General features: G+C 23.0%; 2 protein-coding genes across 4 annotated transcripts in view; one reads left to right on the plus strand and one right to left on the minus strand.

The window, feature by feature from the left end:
- The window catches only part of LOC122504245 (synaptobrevin-1-like), a 29204-nt gene that overhangs the window by 1674 nt on the left and 4619 nt on the right, over window positions 1-22911 (plus strand). The window contains exon 1 of one of the 2 annotated variants that reach the window (XM_043615239.1): window positions 22539-22691. The exons of the other annotated variant lie outside the window; for it this stretch is intronic. The gene's annotated coding sequence lies outside the window, so the exon portion shown is untranslated. Of the gene's footprint in view, window positions 1-22538; window positions 22692-22911 lie in introns of those variants that run through there. 2 annotated transcript variants of the gene reach the window in all.
- Window positions 776-22104, minus strand: LOC122504244 (synaptobrevin-1). 2 transcript variants are annotated; one of them, XM_043615235.1, is made up of 5 exons: window positions 21396-21536; window positions 14073-14284; window positions 13362-13441; window positions 11899-11950; window positions 776-1195 (listed from the first exon to the last, which is right to left on the minus strand). In XM_043615235.1, the coding sequence occupies exons 1-5, from the start codon at window positions 21407-21409 to the stop codon at window positions 1029-1031; spliced, it is 525 nt and encodes a 174-aa protein (XP_043471170.1). In that variant the 5' UTR covers window positions 21410-21536; the 3' UTR covers window positions 776-1028. The 2 variants fall into 2 exon arrangements, with proteins under 2 accessions (XP_043471170.1, XP_043471172.1); XM_043615237.1 differs by lacking the exon at window positions 21396-21536 and adding an exon at window positions 21962-22104 and having other exon boundaries at window positions 780-1195.

Here is a 22911-nt window from a genome sequence, read left to right on the forward strand (position 1 = left end):
TATTTTTTTTTCTTTTTAATAAATTGTCTGTCTGAGATGGACGCAAATTAATAATTTATTTCTTCAAAAATTTACACAATTCAAATTTTTTTTTAAATTCGAACAAAATTTTTTTTTCTCAGATTGATATTTAAATAAACAAAAAGAATTTTTTTAGACTTATTTTTTTCAATTAAAAAATTTTGTTTTCAATTTTGACAAAAATTTTCATGTTAAAATCAGAAGCGGAACAATTAGATGTATTTTGTAACCCCCCAACAATTATATTTATATATTTTTTTAGTATTTGCAAAAGTTGTGTGTTTTCTTATTTTTACTGGGATCTCTATGCAATGTTACACTATAATTTATTTATAATATATTCTGCAGCAGTTAAAAATTTGTTTACGTTATAAATGAATTTTCGGAAAAATTGTAAATTTTCTTTTTAACACTTAAATTTGTGTGTATTATTTTTATTTTTTCATTTAAGTGAATAAAAGTTATTATCATTAAAAATAAATAATAATTATAAAAAAAATAGTTTTGATCAATTGAATTAAATTTTAAATAATTTTAACGATTGTAATAAAAATGATTATTTACAATCGCTAAAATTATTAATATTATTATTAAAAATTTTTTTATTAATAATAATATTATTGTTAATGTTAATTTATAAATTATTATCAAATTAATTATTAACAATGGAAATTAATTTTAATATTAATTATAACAGTTAAAAAAAAAGTTTAAAAAATGGAAATGAAATTTTCAATTTAAATAAATTCTGTAATTTAAATAATTACAATTTTAAACATAAAAAATTTGTTTGAAAATAATGTAAACATTGATAGTAAAAAATTAATGTGAAACAAAAATAGAAAAAATTAATTTATGAACAAATTTTGGAGATCCCTGAGACCGAGGCGCAAATTTTTTTTTCTTGTCTTTTTTTTGAAGAATAATTAAAATTAGTTAATTCCAAAGAGGGAGGTTATTTATATATTTATTTTTTTCGACAATATTTTTCGTTGAGAAACGATTTTTTAGATAAAATTGCGAACTCCATGTGGGAGATTTGCAGCGTCGACCAAAGCAGCTGGTGCTGTTTGTGGAGGGCCACCAGCAGGAGCTGGTCCTGGTGGTGGTGGCGGTGGTGGATATTGGTACATTGGTGGCTGTGCAACTGGTGCCGAATCCGGTGTGAATTTAGCTGCAAATAACAAGAAAAATATTAATAATTTTTTCACGGGAGAAATTTTTTTCTTTTTTTAAATTCATTTCGATTTTTGAGATTTTTCCTTCTTTAATTATTTAATTTTTTTTAGTAGTATCTTTTTTTATATTTGCATTTTTTTATACAAACACATTATTTATGCATTTATATACATTTAACAAACTGGTAATGTAGATATTATTTTTTCTCATTGTTTTGTTTTTTTTTCTCACATAAGAAATGAATAAAGGCATTTTTTTAATAATAAATTTCCATTACTTTTTATAGATAAAAACTTATTAAAGAACAGTAGAAGAAATTAAAAATACTTCGGAGTAAAATTTACTTTGCAAAATAGTAAAAATTATTTTCCATTTTTTACATAAAGAAAAATACGAGAAAAAATAATATTACTATATACAAATTGTTTGTTACTTTTTTCGGTTTAATTTAAAAAAACATTGTTATAATAGAAATGATAAATAACACAAATTTACTAATTATTTAATACACCCACATTTTTAAAAAGTACTACAATTATTTATAAATATAAAAGGAAGCACAGAGTAGAAGTAACTAAGAACATTTAACAAAAAGTTTATAAACAAAGAAATGGATTTTTAAAATCCATTTTATTTGGAAACAAAACATCACAGAGATAATAAACATCTAAATAAAACATTTAAGAAACAAAAGTTCTGTTGTTTTTTTTTTGTAAAAAAAATAACTAAAGATGCGAGAAATATATATAAGAATAAAAATAAATGTCACATGAAATAAATTTTGTTGTGACATGTTTATCTTATGAAAAATTGTTTTGTAGTTCCTAATGGCATTGGTGATTTATTAAACGGTAAAAAAGTTTTTTTTTTGCTGAATAACTTTCTTTTGAGTATTGGCAAATTTCATGTATTCAGTAGCGCTGTGAGTTATTGTTTATTAACAAAAGAATTGATTTTCATTAATTTTCGTGTTATGTTATGTGTCTGTCTGACATTTTTCATGTTGTTGAAGAGTCACTGTAGGAAATAATTTTTATTTATTTTTTTTAGTAAAAAATCTCAATAATATATCATTGAGTCTTTTTTGTAAATTAAAAAAATAATTTATTTTTACAAAAGAAATTATTTTACCGAAAAGTTTATACTTTAGACACTCTTAATAATAAACATCAAATAGAATAAGAATATATCAAACATTACACACAATGATATTTAAAAAATTTTTTAATTTTCAAATTTTTAAGTATTAATCATTAATTAATAAAAATGCAAATAATCTATATAGTTGAATGTAAAAATCATGGGGAAAAATTAGAAAGTAACTTTTACTATTAACAAACTAATCTGAAATTTTTCTCAATTTAGTAAAAGTTACTTTTTTCTATTTTTCCGTGTTTAAAAAAAAGTAAAAAAAAAGTTAGGATAATTTTTTTCTACTATGGAATAAAGTGAAAAATTTATGAATAGTGTCATATAATAAAAAACAGATTAAAAAAGAATTTACAACATAATAATAGTTCAAAACAAAAATTTTTTCCATTCTCATTTAAACAAAAATGAAAATATTTTTGAAAGAGTTTGGAATTTGAAATATTTAAAAAATAGAATTTTTAAAGTACACATATAGGCAGAGATAAATTAGAAAAAGCCATATTCACATAAAATGAAAAATTATAGAACAAGATAGGAAACAGTTTGCAATAGTATTAAAAAATAAATAGTAATGAATAAAAATTTTAAGAAGTGGAGAATAAAAAACATGCAAAAATTTTATGAGAATAATAATTATGATCGGAATAATAATTATAATGATAATAATTATATTCGTAATGATTATAATGATAATAATTATAATCTCAATAATTATAATGACAATAATTATAATGACAATAATTATAATGATAATAATTATAATCTTAATAATAAATAGAATGATAATAATAAACATAATAATAATAATTATAATGATAATAATAATAAATATAAGAATAATAATTATAATGATAATAATAATAAGGATAATGATAATAATAATAATAATAATAATAATAATAATAATAATAATAATAATAATAATAATAATAATAATAATAATAATAGGACATGCACATTCATAGGTTTGCTTTATATAAATATTCTTACCTCAGTAAATTTTCAATCATTATTTGTGGATCGAAATATAAAAATTCCATCCAATATTAAATTGTTTAACATTCTTCTTTGACATTTTGTTAACGAAAAAATATTTTTATAATTATATTACAGATTGCATTATATATATACAATTATAAATATTATTATTACATTGTATATACGCTGAGAAATTTTTTTTAAAATTATAGAATATATCCTTATCAAAAATTAGATTAAATTAAAAACAGAATAAAATATAAATTTATTCATTGAATTGAAGACTGAAGGAATTTGTTCCTTGATTTGTTCTCAAACAGTTATTTTTGAAACTTGTTTAATTATTCACTTTGCTTATAATTTGTCTGATATAGTAAATTTTAAAATGATTTATGAAATTATTATAATTTAAAATTAATGATTAATAAGAAAAGAAAAATGATACTTTTTCGACGATATACATCATAATGAATTAAAATTACTTTTTTTTTAAATCGGCTCGTAGCCATCGTTTATTTCGTACATTGCGGATAATAATATTCAGGTTCAGGTGTGCTAATTTTACAGCCAATGACAGTGACATTTTTATTTTTCTAATAAACAATAATTATAATGATTACCTTAAACCGAGAATTTATATTCATTAGGACGCGTCTTATTTTTTTTTTAATAATTAATAATTAATAAATAATACAGATCTCAGTGTTTATGTTTGTTTATATGTGTATGTATGTGTTTTTTTTACAATCATCTACATTAATGCTTGCATGGATTGTGTTAGTAATTATCGTTTACCTGTATATTCGTCAAAGTGCAAGCCATTCTTGACATGACACTTTATTTTTTATATATTATTATTATCGTCTCTTAATTTTTTTTTTAATCATCATACCCTTATCGTCTCTTATTTCTCGTCAATTATTATTATTAACATGTAAATATATTCTATAACATTGGTAGATAATATTTAAGCCTTAAAACATATCTAGTTTTATGTATATGTATATATTTATATTTATATTTATATATATATATATATAATTGCTCAAACTTTTTTATACAAACTGTTCGTAAAAATACTAATTGAAAAATTGCTAATATAGTTTAATTTATTTGTTTACTTATATTTCTAGAATTTATATTAATTAAAATAATAGTAATAATTATTATAATTACAATAATAATTATTATAATTGTAATAACAATAATGATAACAATACTAATAATTCTAATAATGCAAATAATAATTGTCTACACTGGCGTTAACAATTTATATTAATTACTATTTATGTTACCATTCCGGAAAAATTATTTCGACGAGAAATCTTTTTCAAATTGTTTTTTACGAACACTTTGTATACCTTCTCTTTACAATTTTCCCTGTCATTTAATTTCCTTAGATTCGATCGAGAAGGGACAGTAACAATTGTCTGATATTGAAAGTTTCAGTGTATTGATTAGTGTCTCTTCTGTCATGAGAGCGAAGAAAAAATGTTTTGGAACACTTCTTTTTATCACAAAAAATAAATTTATTGTATAGATAAAAACTTATTAAAGAACAGTAGAAGAAATAAAATATTTTGTTAAAAAAATGTTTTGCAACATTTTCTAATTACAAATAATAATTTTTTTTTGGATAGGTAAAAACTTATTAAAGAACAGTAGAAGAAGAAAAAATATTTTGGAACATTTTTCTATCAGAAATAATAAATTTCTGTCTTTAGGTAAAAGCTTATTAAAGAAAAGTAGAAGATAAAACTATTTTGGAAAAAAAATGTTTTTGAACACTCTTTTATGACTTAAATAATAAACTTTGTTTCTTTATATAATTTAAAAAAATATTAAAAGAACAGTATAGAAGAAAAAACTATTGTAGTAAAGTAAATATAAATTAATTTTTCTATTAAATTATTAAATATAAATTGGTATAACAAATTATACTTTACCTAATTATTAATTATTAAGAATAATAATAATAGGTAAAAGTTAATTTTGTCACATTAAAAATTGTTGAGTTTCTTTTTTGAAAAAGTAATTTTTATTTAAGAAAAGAAAGCATTTTTGTAGGCATATTTTTGAAAAGAATAAATTTAATAGAAATTGATTCATTTATCTAAAATTGTGATTTTTTAGATCAATTTTACGAGACATTTAATTGTTTAAATTATATTATTTTGTGTCTTTCAATTAGAATTATTTTCTTTCTTTTATTAAAGAATTTTATTTATGTCAAAGAAAAATTTAAAAAAAAATAAAAATAGAATAGTCGATTGTGACTATAATTAACAAAAAGGAAACGAATTAAATAAAATAGTTCCAATACAATTTTTTTGCCTTTGCTATCGAGTCCGAGAAAATATTGTTTACAGTTATACAATATAATACAACTGTTATGTAAATAATTGTTATACATTGTGAATAGGACTGTTATATAACAATCCTATATTGGGTTTTTTTTAATTCAAAAGTCTCGAACCCACATCTGATCGAAGACATATTTTTGTGTAATTTAGAAATTATTTTTTCTATATTCGTATCGAATAGTAATCTTCAAAGTGAGAAATTTCGAATTTCCGTTTTAATAATGGTTTCTGTCTTTTGAACGGAAAAGATGTGTGGTTGTCTTTGGAAATGCAGAGAACTTGCGAACATTCAGGAGTAGAGGTCGTTTTATCAGGCTTTTCCGATAGTCACGCTGAATGAAATGAAATGAGATAAATTTTCCGAGAATAGGAGGATCAATTTTTTTACACAATATTGATCTAGATCGTTGTGCTGGCAAGATGTTTCTCGGCGAGACTTAAATGGAGGAAATTTTCTTGTTGTCAATATTATTTCTCAATTCTAATTTGCTTATTAATTTTATTTCTTTTCTTTCTTTTTTTATTTCGTTTCTTTTTTCTTTTATTTTTTTCATTTTTTTATCTGCTTCTTCCAATTAGGAGTTATTGTATTAAGGAACATCCAGTCGAGTTGATAATTATTTATTATTATTTTCTTTATTATTATAACAGTGGATGCAATTAATTATTATTCTTTTCCTTGGTGATTTAATAAATTGTCCAATAAATGTTCCCGTTTCATCTTCTCTAACTTTTGTGAATTTGATGATTATATTCACTTTTGAGTGTTGCTTCCTCCCGTTGTACTCGCTGAAAAGAAGGTAGTTCCAGAGATTTTAGATGATTAGCCCTGAGTGAAGAATTGTACTGACGTTTAGAAATTAAAAAATAATTTTTTCTCTTTAAATTTATTTATTTTATTATACAAAAGAAACACTATAAATATGCAAAAAAAAAGAATTAATTTTATTTAATTAATAATATTCATGCAAAATAGAAGTAGTTCTCTAGTCGACTGACAATGAAGACGTGAGTGAGAATATGTTTTTGAGAAATTTTTATTCTAACGAGACCACGTCCAACAGTTTGCTTGTATGTAGTTTTAAGGGATCAATTTCATGCAACGAGGTCAGCCAACTTTAAGTCAAAAATAGGTCGCACTTTCATATCAATTTTTACAATTTTACGATAAAATAATTTTCTTTAAACTGACCAATTTTTTATTTTTCTTTATTTTTATTTACTTTTTAGCATAGATTTTATTATTATTTTATTTCAATTTAAAGAAAAAAATTTGCAATTTTTTGAAAACAAAACATTTTCTTTTATATTTCTATTTTTGTTTGTATTATTTTTCTAAAACTGTAGTCGAGTTAGAAACAATATTTCTCCCAAACTGAAAATAATTTATTTTTTCTTAATTTTAAATTCTGATTCTAATAAAAATAATATTGTTTTTGACAAAAAATAGGTAACAATTAAAATAAAAAAAAAAATAGAATAATATCATGCAATTTTACTTCCATTGAAAAATTAAGTTTTAAATTTAACTGAAATTTTATAACATAAATTTTCCAAAATATAAAATTTTGTATTTAATAAGAGAAAACGTTTAATATTAAAAAAATTCAATATTGCTAAAAGTTAAAAATAATTTTTGTTCTTAGATTTAGTGATAAATAATATTTATAAATTTATTAAAACTTACATTCCATGCAAGAGAACTATAATAATTATCAAAATGCAAAAAAACACAATAGCAATTTTCAAATCTTATTGTCATAGTAATTTTCAAAATCCAAGCCATGCAAACATTTTGTTGCTCACTGGAAAAAGCCAGAGTCGAAGCTTGAAGATCGTCCCAGATTCAAATTTCGTTGTTTTTATTTAATATTATATAAATATTAATATTATTATTAATATTACTATTATTATTATTTTTATTATTATTAGTATTATTATTATTATTATTATGACTATAACTATAATTACAATTATAATTATAATTATTAATTGCTATTTTAGTGTATTAGAGTTTTTTCTTGTTGAATTGTCTTTTACAGATTATAGAAGTAATAACAAAAAAATTTAATCGCAGAGTCTAAAGATAAGAAAGTCATGCAAAATAAAATTTGGATTTTTCTTGTGAATTTATTAGTTTTTAATTTTTAAAACAACATTAAAGATAATTTGAAAATATTTCCTATTTAATCAAAAGAATTAAATTGTAAATATTTTCATACTCTCTACGAATTATTTTTTTTGTACTTCTAAACTTGTTTTTAAATTGTTTAAAATTTCATATTTTTGTTTCCTTTATTTACTTAAACGGGCAATGAAAAATTGTGCAGTCGTACAAAGTCGTTAATATTATTGTTTAAAAAACAATTCAAAGAAAAGTAAAACACTAAATAAGTTAAAAATTCACTTGAAAAATCCATTGAAAAGACAAAAAAAAATGTTTAGAGAGAGAAAGAAAAGCATCTCGGAGAGAAATTCAAAGGCAGTCAAAGGTGATATAATTGTTTATGATAAAATTATTTATTATAAACTATCCACTTATTCTTTCTAAGCGGATAATTTAATTGCCGAAAATAATTTTCTTTACATTAGAAAATTATGAAAAAACCCTATTTGAATTTTAAAAAATAATTTAATAACAAGTGAATAATTACGTTAGAATGATTTTTTCTTCAAAACAAAAAAAAAAGTTCTTTGAAAGATTTATGAAAAAAACCATAATAACAGTTTTGTTTAAAACCATAAAGGACATGGTTTTTATTATTAAATTATAGCACAAGGACCTTGTATCCAGTTGCATTAACATAAAAAAATAGAACAATGCAAAGTGAATATTATTTGTTCATTGTCAAATAGAAGTGAAAGAGAATCCGCCAAGTTGGTAGAAGTCGTATAATAGTAAAGAAGAAAGAGAGAGAGGAAAAAAGAGTAAAAAAATCGATAGTATGCAAAAATATAGAATGTAAGCTTACCGTAGTCAAGTAGAATCAGAAAGTAGAAATATCGAAATAAAATGTCAGCAAGACACTGTTTTTTTAATACAGTTAATAATAGTGTTGTGCATTGTTTAAGAGTTCAATATATTGTCGATGTACTGTGGTTCAGTTAGTTCATGAAATATATTCCTATGGGTTCAAAATATTTTTTAACTCTTAAATAATTTTTTATTTTAAATAGATAAATCTTTATTTGCATCAGTAAAAGTAATAATTTTGTTTTTCTACTATTTTATAATAATATCTATAATTAAAATAGTTTTAGAACAAAATATATAAGCAGAGGCGTCGTTTTTGTGTTGACATTAAAAATAACGTGCGCGCGCAGTAGAAAAAAGAGTGGGGGAGGGCGTATTCCGATTGGACTTTGCTCGCTACCCCCACTCTTACCATACTGCGCGTAAGACCCTAGAGTACATCACACACAAACGACGCTACTTTTTCAGTTTTTTAAAAAATGTTTGATAAGAAAAATACTTGATTGATTTTTAAACTCAAAACGAGTATTTATATTTTGAATCCCATAGTTTATATACATGTTTAGATCTCCTGGGACAAGCTTCGTAAAACAGGGAACCACGACAATACAACAGACAGACACATAACAACATTTTAAGTTTAGGCTGGAAAGAGTCGTAAAACTGTAAAATCGTATTCTTTTTGGAATTTGATTTTTCTTTTTCAATTTTGAGAAAAGTGTTTCTTGAACATTATTCTTTTTCACTAAAATCATTACGATTTTCTTTCAGAATTTTAATTTATCTTATTGCAATTTTACGTCAATTTAAAATTATCTCAATAAAGTTAAATTTGTAAAAATAATTTAAAAATTTGTATTTTTAAAAAACTTATTAAAGATTAGTAGAAGAAATCATTTTTTCGAAAAACTTATTGAAGATTAGTAGAAGAAACTATTAGTTGAAAAAAACTTATTAACGATTAATAGAAGAAACGATTATTATACTTTCACTAAAAATATTAGTTTGATTAATAAACACTAAATATTAAACTGTTTAAATTGGATTCTAATTTAAATTTTTCATTTGAGTTATTAAATTTAATTTCTAACTTGAATTTTTAAATTGAGAATTTAAATAGAAATTTATGTTTGAGATTAATTTTTTTGTTAAAATTTGAAAGGAGTTTTTTTTGTGAAGAATACAGATAGATAGTAACAGTACATTAGCAAACCTATACAAACACAAGGATATAATAAACATCGATTGAGTGTCTCCTAAAAGAAAATGCTTTTCAACGAAAATAATTGTAACTGAAAAATCGGTAACATCAGTTCAAGTTTTTCAACAGACTACATAGAAACACAATATCGCGTTTGCTACCTGACTCACTCACACAACAAATTTCTTCCACCAATCATCAGCGCGCCTACATGAATTTCGCTAAACGAAACATAGAAAGTTATACACGTTAGAAATGATTGGCACGAATCATCATTATTGTCATCTTTCTTTATGACAAATTCAATTTTCTTTATCTAATTCGAATAGAACTTTTTTTTGTGTTTTGTTCTGTTAATAAATTTTAAATTATACTGTCTCAGGGATCTCACCACTCGTCAAGTTTTTAATGTACACATTTAATTCCACAGATTTTGAGAATCAAAATAAATGATAAATTTATATTAAATAATTACACAATAGAAAAAGATTAATTTAATTGATATGATTAGCTGCATATTTGAATTAATTCATATTTTACATAACAGTTTTGAAGGTAGAGGGAAATATTTCGCTTATTGTTAAATATTAACAGACAGGGTTGGATGTTATTGTTGCATAACGAAAATATGTTTAATTTCACATTACGATTGTTGTAATTTATCTAGAAATGAGATCATAAAATTATATAATTTTTTACTTTCAATTAAAATTGTAATCCTAAAATGTAAAGTCAGAAAATTTAAATTATTTTACAGCAAAATGTTTATATTTTAAATAATTAAATATAAATGTACATCTAACCAAATGATGAGTGGTGGTCCCTTTGGATAATCACTTTTGTCATAATAATTGATTGCAATTCAATGTAATTATATCAGTAAAAAGGAATTTTAAATAATTATATAGCAAATGCTATAAATTGAAAAAGTAGTTTTAAATTTAAAAAAATGTTAAATGCTTAAATCGAACATTTAAAAAGATATTAATAGAGGACTCAAAAATAATTCATACGAAATAATTTAATTTTTGAATATTAATGTTAATTCAATGACAAAATTGGAAATAAATTATAAATCATAAAGATAAACTTTAATATTAAATTCTAGGCTAAGTTAATTATAATTTAATTATTAGTTAATTCATTATTAATTAATTCATTATTATTAATTCTTCTAGATTACTAATTTTCTAAACTGTTCAAAATTTTACACATATATTATTTAATCTCTCATGAAATGTTTTCCATTTTTAAACTATTCTTTGTTTTCTATTTTTATTTCTGAATTTTTATCTCTTGCATATATATGTAAATCTTTTATTGCCTGCTCTATATGGATATTAAATTATTTTTATGAAAAAAAATTGTTTAGCGCATAGAATGTAATAACGATAAAAATTTTCCGTAATTATAAAAAATTGCACATTTGAAATGAAGTTATTAAGCGAACCATTTAGCGTTTGCAATGCTAAGAGATAATTTTGCTTTTTTCCTTATTGTAATTAATAGCATTACTTTTAGTTTTTACATCGTGCATACATTTTGAGTCCTTTATGAGCACAGAAGATGTATAGATTAGAACAGAATGATAGCAAAGAGACGACGAATTCAAGACGTAATTACAATTTTTAAATTCAAAATTAAAAATGTTTTTTAAAAATAGATTTTCGTGTCTTATATTTATGGTCATTAATAAATAATCTTATTAAAAATCAGTAGAAGAAAATGAATTAATACCGCAGATTATTCGGAAAATATATGCATTTTTTACATTTAGAGACATTAATAAATTTGTAAAATATAAAAAAGTAAATTATAAATAAAGAATTTATTTTATAGAAAAGGTTTATAAATTTTTTTTAATTAAGTAAAAATTGAAATTTTTTAAATAAATTTGAATCGATTGGTCCTGAATTTGTCGTTTGAAAGTACGGCGAGATACATCGACGTACACAAAACATTTATTTTTTGACATCAAACAATTAAGTGGCAGTATTTATAGCTTTAAAAATTATAAAATGATTACTTACAAACAATGATGGCTAATATAATCAACGCGATGACTCCCATAATTATCATCATCTGAAATTAATTTTATATCGTTAGTATGCAATTTTTCATGCACTAGCCAATTTTATATTTTTTACGAATTTCAGGCCTCGGATATTATTTTTTCGATTTTTTCGACTATTTTCAAAAAATTCGACTTTTTTCGACTTATTTTTAAAAATTACGACTTTTTCGACTTTTCTTCCAAATATTGCAATAATTTTTAGTATAAAATGCAACTTATTTCGATTTTTAAATAGTGTTAAAAAAATAACTAATAGAAAAATCGTCAAAAATGATTTTTTAATAATTTTTCTAATTAAATTTTCAAAATTAGCAATTAAATAGAGTTTTAATAATTGAAATAATGTAAAATTTAATTGAAAATAATTGATTTCTCAAAAATTTTAATGAAAAATCTTCAAGTGTAAATTTTGAAAATGGTAATTAATAAAAATTAGCTTCTAAAAATTATATAAAAATATTTTTGAAAAAAATAATTCTTAGAATTTTTGCATTCTAATTTTTTAAAATTCAATTATTTCCAATATTTTCAAATACAAATTTCCAAAAATTCAATCTACATACAAAAAATAATAACATTGAAATTGTTTGCAATTATTTTTAGCATTTTAACATAATCATGTTCAAAATTTTTAATCAAAATTCTTCAAAAAATTATTTTACTAAAATTATACAAAAATTCTTTTAAGAAATTCAATTTGTTTCGTAAAATTACCAAAAAAAGCTTTTTCTTGTAATTTTTTTTATCTTAATTTTTTTATTCAATTAACTTTGAACAAAGTAAATTAAAATTTTTTTAAATTTACTTTTTTAGATTTATTAATATTGTAGAGAAATCACGTTTTTATTAATAATTAAAATTCTTCAAAAATTCAATTATTTTTAAATAGAATTTATCAAATTTCAATTGTATCAATTGCTTATAATTGGAAAACTATTATCTTTCATGAATTATTTTTAAAATATTTCAAAGAAATTAATTTTAAGAATTTACTATAATTTTTTGAAAATTAATTAATAACTTAAAAAACATGGACAAGTACAATTATTGTAAAAAACTGAATTTTTGAATTTAAATAATTGAATTCTCTAAAAATTTTCGGAAATTTATTAAAAATAATTGATTTCGAGAAAAAGTTTAAATAAAAATTGTAGAAAATAAATTGAATTTTAAGAGAATTACAGTCTTAATTTTTAGAAGTTATTAAATTTCAAAAGGTATTAAATAGAAATTTGGTAAAAAATTAAAAAAATTTTGTGACAACACTGAATTATATAAACGACTTTTTCGACTGTTTTTCTATTTTAAATGGACTTTTTTGTGCCTTAAAGTCGATCCAAGGCCTGGGATTTCGCAAGATTATTATCGATAATTTTTAGCTTATTTAGTAAATTCTTTTAGTTTAAAAATTTTCTTCACCTTTAGATTTTGTAACCAGAACTTCCTTTTTAATTTTCCAGCCTGTTGTTCAAATTGTGAGGCTCCTTGTTGTAACGCATCTAAATGCAGAAAGAATATTATTTATTTATGAAAATAAATACTAATATTCTTATTATAATTTTACTTTTTTAAATTTTTACTGAGATTCTTTTAATATTTAGGTACAATAATTAAATTTTTATATTTAAGACAAGAACTTATTTAAATAACGGAGAACATTTTTTAAACAATGATTCGAGACATTAACCTTAAAAAATTAAATTAAATGATGTGGTAAATTTTGTCCTTATGTTCTAGTAAATAAAAAGAATTACATGACCAATAGAGGAAAATTTTATATAATTATTCTGGTCAACACTAAAAAAATATAAAATACTAAAATTTGTTTTGGATATTTTTGAATATACAGAAGTAGTAGGATATACAGATGGAAACGTTAATTTTTAGACATCGTGTGGCGATTTTTATTACTAAATATTTATTGATTGAGGCATTTTTTTTTGCCTTTTTAAACTTAAAAAGGCAGGTTGGGAAGTAATCGATATTTTCTATGATCGTCGTTAGTAAATAGGCTACTAATGTAGGCCAAGAAACTCAGTTTGATAGAATTCACGAATCCACAAGAGCCTTTTGGGAATATATAATCGTTTCCTTCTTTTAGGAGATTAGAAATTTTTCAAGAAAATTTACCTGCTCGATCGTCAAGTTCCGATAATTTTTGATCACGTTCGAGAACTTTTTCGACATTTGTTTTCATAATATCGACGACTTCGTCGACCTGCGCTTGCGTTTGCTGCAATCGCTTTTGCGATGCGATCTGTTGGGGTGTTCTTGGACCTCCGACGATTCCATCGCTACCTGCACCTCCTGCTGCATCTGGCGCAAGCCCACCTTCTGATGCCCTACAAAAAATACAAATCTTTTAGTTTCTCTCTCCTTTTCCATTTTCGAAAATCCAGAATCATTTTTCTTTACGATAAAGATTAGAGAAATGTTTTCTAAGATTTTGGTGGAAACAGAAATAGGTTTAGTTTTTATTGACAACGTATTTCGAAGGAAATATTTTGTTTAAGCTAAAAGAAGATAAAGAGGAAATGGTAATAAAATGTAACTCTACGCCTCTAACGATAGTGGGCGTTTCATTTGTTAGAGAGCCTGACACACGCATCTTTGAAAATGTCAGTCAAAAATTACGATGCGTTAATTATAAATAAATAGTGCGTGGGATTGTGGGAGTGAAAAAGAGGAAGAAGAAAATTGTTTTCCGGGTTGTCTGCGTTTCCTAGGCAAGGGTTTATAATCCCTTTTCTGCGCGGTGTCAGAGACCAATGACACGAAAGGCCAGAGTTCGCGTCCCAGTTCTAGCTATACTCTCTCTCCTTCTCCCTCTCGAATCATCACGATGAGTTTCACCTCAAAATCGAATATCTGATACACATCCCCCAGTTAAGCAGATCTTCTGTTTACATTACTTTTTTCTTCATTTTTCTTTTTCCTCAAATGTCGAAAAAGGCGATATTTCCCGGAATAAACTATAATATTCTTTGAATGCCACAGGTTAAGAGGTTGAGGAAAATAGAAAAGTGGCAAACGAAAAAGAAAAACATTCCAGTGAGGAAAAAGTGGATAAAGATCATTATGGGTTATGCTACGAGTACAAATTTTCCAAGTGGAAAACTTATTAAAAATCAGTAGAAGAAAACTATCGACATTAGAACATTTTCCAAAAGGAAAACTTATTAAAAATCAGTAGAAGAATAATAATAAAAAAATCTTTCAATAAAAATCATTGGCTTATGCTAAAAGTAAATATTTTCCAAAAGGAAAACTTATTAAAAATCAGTAGAAGAAAACTATCGACAGAATATTAAACAATTGAAAATGATAAATAGTTCAATTTCCCTTTCAATCATTGCACACTGTAACCAATAGTTTGCAATGATTGAATCTAGCAAGAAATTTCTATGGACCTTGACAATATTAGGCGCCAATATTGAACCCCAATATTGATTCAATTTTACTATCTGGTCATTGATTATATAACTTTACAACATAATAAAATTTAATGCATATTTTTTAATCGTTTGACAAGAAATTGCATCACTTTAATTAGATTTGCAAAATATTAGAGTGAAAATTGTTTTACGAAGTTATTTCATAAATTAATAGGAGTAAAATATATTTTAAATTTCCTTCTCTGTAATATATTTTACAACTTACTGTTTGTAATAAAAATTAAAAGTTAAGGTGTAACATTTAGAAGTTTTATAATTAATTTTTTATATTTTTAGTTTATTATCATTAAAAAAAATTATCAAAAGTCTATAGAAATTTCTTGCTAATCATTTTTTTCGAATTATTTTGAAGATTGTAGTACATTTACGATTGCATGTATTTATTTTATTCCATTCACATAATAATAGTGAAAAAATTCTGAACGAAAATGTATCAATGAAATTGCGTTATTCGTATAAATAGTGTATATCGAATCAACATGCCTCTGGCAATATTATATTTTTGAGATACAAGTTTATATATTATTTATACGAATTATTTTACTACAGGGATGAAAAAAATAAGATTTGAAATTTCACGCAGTTAATAAGAATTTTATGATTGTACGATAGAAAAATAAAATTCTCTCGTAAAATGAAAACAATTGTCATATTTACAATTACTGAGACAAATTTTACCGAGAGATTATATTTTTCTTCATTTTTTCATTAGATTATTATTTTATTTTCACAACAAAGTTTGTTTGTTTGTTTGTTTTTTTTTTATTATTAAATTAACTCAATTTTCTTAAGAAATACTTTTTACGTCGCGTTAACTTATACAATAATCAATTGTTACGTGATGGAAAAATATAGTGAAAAACGTGCTTGTCGGAAAAATATAGGAAATGTTAAAAAATTGAAAAGAAAAATATGACGAATATGAATTTGAAAAAATTACTTTTTTCTCTGGAATTTAAAAGAAAATTGACTTTTTAATAATGTGAAAAATCTATTTCGTTTTTTGTTATTAAAAATTTGATTAGTTTTTGATTGGTGAGAATGAAAAATTGTCAGTTTATATCAATATTTTATAATTAAGTTTTTGAATCGATAAGGCGTACACTTAGGAAAATTCATTACCATCATTAAGAGTATAGTCGCTCAAGAAAACGGGGTATGTAAACAAAATATGGCTTTAGAAATATCAATCATTTAAGTAGAATGTACGTGTAAAGCAAATTTACATTTCTTAAGGAGACGAACTATTTTGGTAGAAATAGAATTCTGGAAAAAATCTTTATTTTCCTGCGCACATTTTTTTTAATGACGAATATTTTCTCACTAGGATTTAAGTAAATATTATTATTTTTATTATTATTATTATTATTATTATCATCATTATTATTATCATTACCTAAGTATTATTACTTTTCTTATTATTTACTTCTTATATTTAAAAGAATTAACCGATTATAAAATAAAGCCCCTTTCTTATAATAAGTGCTAAAATAAAATAAATAATAAAAAAAATTATAAATTGAAAAAAAATTATTTCTCTTTTTTATTATTATTTTATTATAATTATTTTTTTTACATTAATATAATGACCGTAATAAAATAAGATTTTAGAAAAATTGTCTGACCGAAACCGACCTTTACTACTGATTGTAAAATCAAAATCAAAGCTTGTCTGACTAAAGCGAACTTTTACTACTGACAAAAATTCTAAAAAGAAAGTCTGACTATAAATCACATTAACTACTTATACTTTAATTAAAAAAGCTTCTGAGTCTGATGAAAACTGTCTTTTACCACTGTTATCAAAATTACACGACTCTTATAAATATTCTGTTTGAGGATAAAATTTAACATATAAATTGAAGTAATAATTTTTTATTTAATTTCAAAGAAAGCGCATTTTTTAGTTCTCTAAAAATTTATTAATTTTTAAATAAAAAATAATAATTTTATTAAGTTTTAAATAGAAAAATAATAATTATTATTAAGTTTTAAATAAAAAAAATAATAATTTTATTAATTTGTAAATAAAAAATAAATTCTAAATCATTTACATTGAAGTGAGGAATGAAATTTTTATGGAATTTTTTTTTTAAAGTAAAAAAAAAGGAAACTCATAAATTTTTCACTCTAGAAACACTATCAATTATGTCGCAATATAATTGAAAGTCTACAATGGCGGAAGCAATTTTTTTCCATTTAAATTTAGTGCTAAGTCAAACATTTGTGCAAACTTGCGGTTGTCCATTGATTATCTAAATATAGAAATGCGGGCACAATACATATGAACTATATATTGAATTTGAGGATTTACTCCACTTCTTTGCGACGATGTGTAGGTGTTTCTGACTTTAATTTTAAGTTATTAAGGGTAAAGGACTTAGGGAAGAAGAAAAATTAAATCTATAGGAAAAATTTAATTTTTGTGCCTTGCATTCTGATTCTGCTATAAAGAAATAAGACTTGAAGTAGAATTGATTTTTTTTCAAATTTTTTTTTTTTTTTGAGAGAGAATATTGGAAATATTTTTTTTCTTTCCATTTAATTAGAATTGAGCTCGGATTTCTCGGAATATAGAATTGAATATGTATTAAAATGCTGATAACTTTTCTCTTTGCTTTATGATTAATTGAAATTCATGAAGAATTTTTAGTAAAGAAAAATATAAATAAAAGAAGTGTTAAATTTCATGGGGGTGATATTTTGTTGTTATATTATTTTAAGACAATAAAAAATTAATTTATAATTTATAATTAATTTTACGTCTGTTATGTACATAAAAAATGTAATGAAAAGTAATGTAAAAATATAATAAAAAAAGTGAATTTTAAATAAGTTTTAAAAATATATTATTTAATTGTATATTTTGGGTGGAGACAGAAAGTTTTAGCTTCGTTGAACTATTGGAAATTCCTCTGTTCTGACAATGAATAAGAAAATCGATTTTTTAACAAAGCTCTAAGAAATTTACTGCTTAAAATATGTGTCTTTCGATCTTTTTTCTTTAATTTTTTTCGAAATTTTCTCCTTTGGACATTTTGCATCGCTAAATTAAAAAAAACTGACATTTTTCAACCAAATTAATTTTTTCTGCCTTTTTGCTCTTCTATTTTTTTTTATTTTAATTTATTTAATGATAAATATTTTTTAATTTTTTAATTTTTACTATAATAAATTAAACTTTATAAATTAAACGAAAAGTAATTTATAATTCCTTTTCCGAAAATTAAAAATAAAAAGAATAAAATAGTTTATCTACATTTAAGAAATAAAAATATATTGTGACTGGCGTGGGCAGGGCAGTTTCAATTATTTTCGAAGAATGTATCAATCTATGACGTCAAGAATGACTTACTTTTTTCTACAATGAATAAATATTGTGTAATGAAAGAAGTGGCAAAAAAAAGATTTTTTAATTAAATTTTTTGCAAAAATATTAACAAAAAAAGAAGACAAAAGTAGATTATAGAAAAGTTTCGTTTTTTAATGAGCTAATTGTTTAAATTAGTAACAAAACGTAAATAGGAAAAAATTTATGCTGAATATTAATTTACAAAATAAATAAATATTAAATTTTATAAATAAATGAGTGAATAGAGATTAAGGTATATAAATAAATATAAATAAATGTTAGATTATAGAAATAAATATTATAAATGAAGAGAAAAATTAATAATAATAATAATAATAATAATAATAATAATAATAATAATATTAATAACAATAGTAGCAGTTAAAATAACAATGCAGCAAAAATAATATAGTAACAATAATATAAAGTATCCTGGATTTTTGAAGAACTCAAAAAACGTTTTAAAATTCTTTAGAATTTATTACTCAATTGTCATAAATGATAAAAAGAAAATTATTGTATAAATATCATAGAGAAAAATATAAATTCAAAACTGAAATTTGATAAATTTTATACAAGTGTATCAACTTGATTTGCAACAAAAATGAACTTAAACAGAGGATGCAAGATTCTATGTGATTTTTCATTGTTCGCGTTCATAAAAAGTAATATATGACCTCACAGTTTAATACTTTTTTTCGCGAAACTTCATTTATGTCATAAATTGTCGTAAAATGACAAAAAGTACTATTTTTTACTGTCATTTGCTAAACATCAATATTGGCAACTTTAAGAAGTCTTTCTTTTAATTTTATTTATGCAATTTTAAAAGCAATTTTATATTTTTATACTTTTTTTACTTTTGTTTCTATATTTTTATATTTCAATATTTTAATTTTTACATTTCTGTATTTTTACACTGAAAAAAAATTTTTCCCAGATCAATTGCAAATTAGCGAAATCACTGTATTAGCGAAATTTTTAGTTATTTCAGTTAAAACTTTTGCTATTCCAGAGAAATTTATTGCTGTTCCAGGTACAATTTTTTTTCCTCTATCTTTTTACATTTTTATATTCTTACATTTCTATAATTTGGGGTAAAATGCGACAAATCGAAATTTTGATATAAAAAATACTAAACTTATGTGAAAAAAAACTTATGTGAAATTTAGTATATTTTTATATTTTTTCACCTATATTTTTTTTATATATGAAATTAAAATTTAAGAAAAAAATTATTAAAACGTTTAAATTTTATCAATTTAATTGCATTAATTTAAAAAAAAATTTTCGATTTTTTTTAACAGAAATTAAAATAAAATTTTATTTTCCACAAGTTTATAAATTTTCTTTACATTTTTTAAAAAATCATTTTGTAAACACACATTTTGAAATAAATAAAAAATAATCAATATTTACTTGCAAAAAATAACAATTTACGAATGTCGCACTTCGGTTTTTTTTATTAATAAATATAATGCACTTTAATTTTATTTACCCGATCGATTCACTATTGCCTCTGTTTTACTTATGAGTAAGTTGCTCGATGAAAATTTATAAATAATAAAGTATAATGTTTATAATAAATTCAACGGAATACAATAAAATAACGTCGATAATAATAATACTAATAAAAATTATTATAAATAATAATTTTATTTTTTTTATTTTTATATAAAAAAATAAATAAATAATAATAATAAGTTTTTAACAAAAAAGAATATATTTTCATCAGTTATCTATTGTATTATTATTTTTGTGATACAGTTGTAATATAATAATTTTTTTTTATAACGACAAAAAAATACAAATTAATAATAATATTAATTTGAATTGATTATAATAATAACTATTGTAATTATAACATCTTCTTTTAATATAAAATAATAATAATAATAACTGTATTATTTTTAAAAAGAAAATTAAAAATCAGGATTACACTGGACAATTAATATAATTCATTGTGCTCAATACACATAATAATAACAATGAAAGTAACTATAATAATAACAATAAAAATAATAATAAATTTCAGCTTTCTGATATAAACAAAAGTCTATAAAAAACGTTCATCTTTTTAAATTAATTATTTTTTATTAAAAAGGCCAATTTCGTATTTGGTCCTTTTTAATGTTAAATAATTAATCAAACGGTTTTTATAAAGAGCAAATAATGAAAATGATAAAAATAATAATTAGAATAATTATGATAATAATTATAATTTATTTACTTTTTTGTAGTCAGAAGTGAAAAATCTTTAAATTCAGATACCTGGATTAAATCCAAGGTTATGTGGAAATGATCGCTCTTGTTATAATTATTATTATTTATATTGTTATTAATAATAAAAAATTATTATTATTATATTACAATAATTAGAATAGTAGAAATAAAAACCATAAATATAATAATTAAAATAAAATTAAAATAATCAAATTCAAAGAAAATAAAATTATTAAATTAAAAATCTTTATCCACGATAAATTTTATATAATTATAATTATTATATTACAATATTGTATTACAATAATAAAATAATAAAATAGAAAACTGATGAAAATATATTCTTTTTTGTTAAAAACTGATAAATTTATGAAAAACAGTGAATAAAATGTGAAAAAAAGTATTAGAGTAAAAATATCATACCCTTTGTCAGACATATCTCAAAATTGCGAAAAAAATCCACTTTTTTTGGAAAATTAGAAAATTTCACATTTCATCAACGATATCGATAATCTAGTGGAAAAGTGGGAAAACGCACGCTATACTCTACCCCCAATCCGAATGGCACCTTCACCAATCGATGTTTTCTCCCCAAATATAAAGAGAGAGAGAAAGAGAGAAAGAGAGAAAGGAAAAAAGGGAAACACCAACCTTTCTTTCTACCCCTACCCTTCTCTCTCTCTTTTTTTTGTAGCCAACTTCACGTGAAAAACTTCACTCCCACTAAATTTTTTTTTAAATAATAATAACGAAATAAAAAAAATTTAATCGAGTAACGCGATTGGAAAGCAGGACACGATGAAAAAGCGACAAACGTCAATATATACATATATGAGAGAACAAGTCGGAAAAACCAATAAAGAGGGTGCGAAGCGCGAATAGACACATTATCAAACATTTAGAAATGATTTCTTTAAATTAAAATGATAGTAGGTCAATATCTTAATTTAGAATAAAACATCACTTTTTTTCAACCAGTTTTTACTCACATGTTTTCGTCCCTGTTTTTTTCTGGTTTTTTAAAGGCGCTTTTAATTGGAGCGCGGACTCTCGAAGCGACCCTGTCGTCGACTAGGTGCGCTGGTATTGATAAATTTTCCAGCCACTGTCGGGCATTAAAAGCGCGACGTCGCGTTTATTTCTTCGCCCACAAGGGTAGTAGGCGCGGGAAATTTCAAAAAAGAAAAAAAAGAAATCGATTATGGAACCAAAAACTATAAATACTCACGGTAAGGAAAAACTAATTAGAATGTATACCACTTGTGAGAGAGAATTTTTCTTTTTTACACTGGGGGATAAATTTTTCTTTGGGAGAATTTTAAGAATAATTTTAAGCGAAAATGAGAGAGAGAGAGAGAGAGACAGGAAATGCGCTTTATCGCAATGCAACTACGGATGCGATCGAAATAAAATTGTTCGGTAGCGACGCCTCGAACTAGAGTTTGTAGAGGGTAGTTTTTGTCGGTGGTTAATTGGGCGCAAGCGCGAACGCCCTCAGTCAATAAACAGGGTCCGCCCAAGTCCTTGCGCTTTGGCGCATATCATTTCTTCGATACACGAGCGCCAAGTAGGAATGCTACATATTTTATTTGTAGCATTCTACCACCCTTAAAATTAACGAAATGGAGAAATATAAGAAAGTGACAATGGAAATCAGTGGTAATTATATTGTACTTGGGAAAATCGGCTTTGAATCGACGACAATGGCGAGGAGTGAAAGTGAGTAGAAGAGAGAAAATAAGTTTCTTAAATATAGATAATAGAGGAAATTTTTTTTTTTTTTTTTTTTTTTTTTAAAGCCAATTTTGTCGAGAGGGTTGATATAAAATACACATAAGTTGAGTGGGAGGATTGTTGGACGCATGGAAAGGTTGTTATAATTCTGTGTGGGAGGAAGTTTACCTTGAATGAAAGAGACTTGCGGGTTGTAATTCGAGAA

The sequence above is a fragment of the Leptopilina heterotoma genome, unplaced genomic scaffold (assembly GCF_015476425.1).
Source record: "Leptopilina heterotoma isolate Lh14 unplaced genomic scaffold, ASM1547642v1 Lhet_286, whole genome shotgun sequence".
Taxonomy (NCBI): Eukaryota; Metazoa; Arthropoda; class Insecta; order Hymenoptera; family Figitidae; genus Leptopilina; species Leptopilina heterotoma.

Excerpts from the sequence above, each read along its gene's own strand:
- LOC122504244 (XM_043615235.1), bottom strand. Across the intron at positions 11,951-13,361 it reads TCTGGTTACAAAATCTAAAG|ATGATGATAATTATGGGAGT; the intron begins GTGAAGAAAATT and ends AATTAATTTCAG. Across the intron at positions 1,196-11,898 it reads TATATTAGCCATCATTGTTT|CTAAATTCACACCGGATTCG; the intron begins GTAAGTAATCAT and ends TGTTATTTGCAG.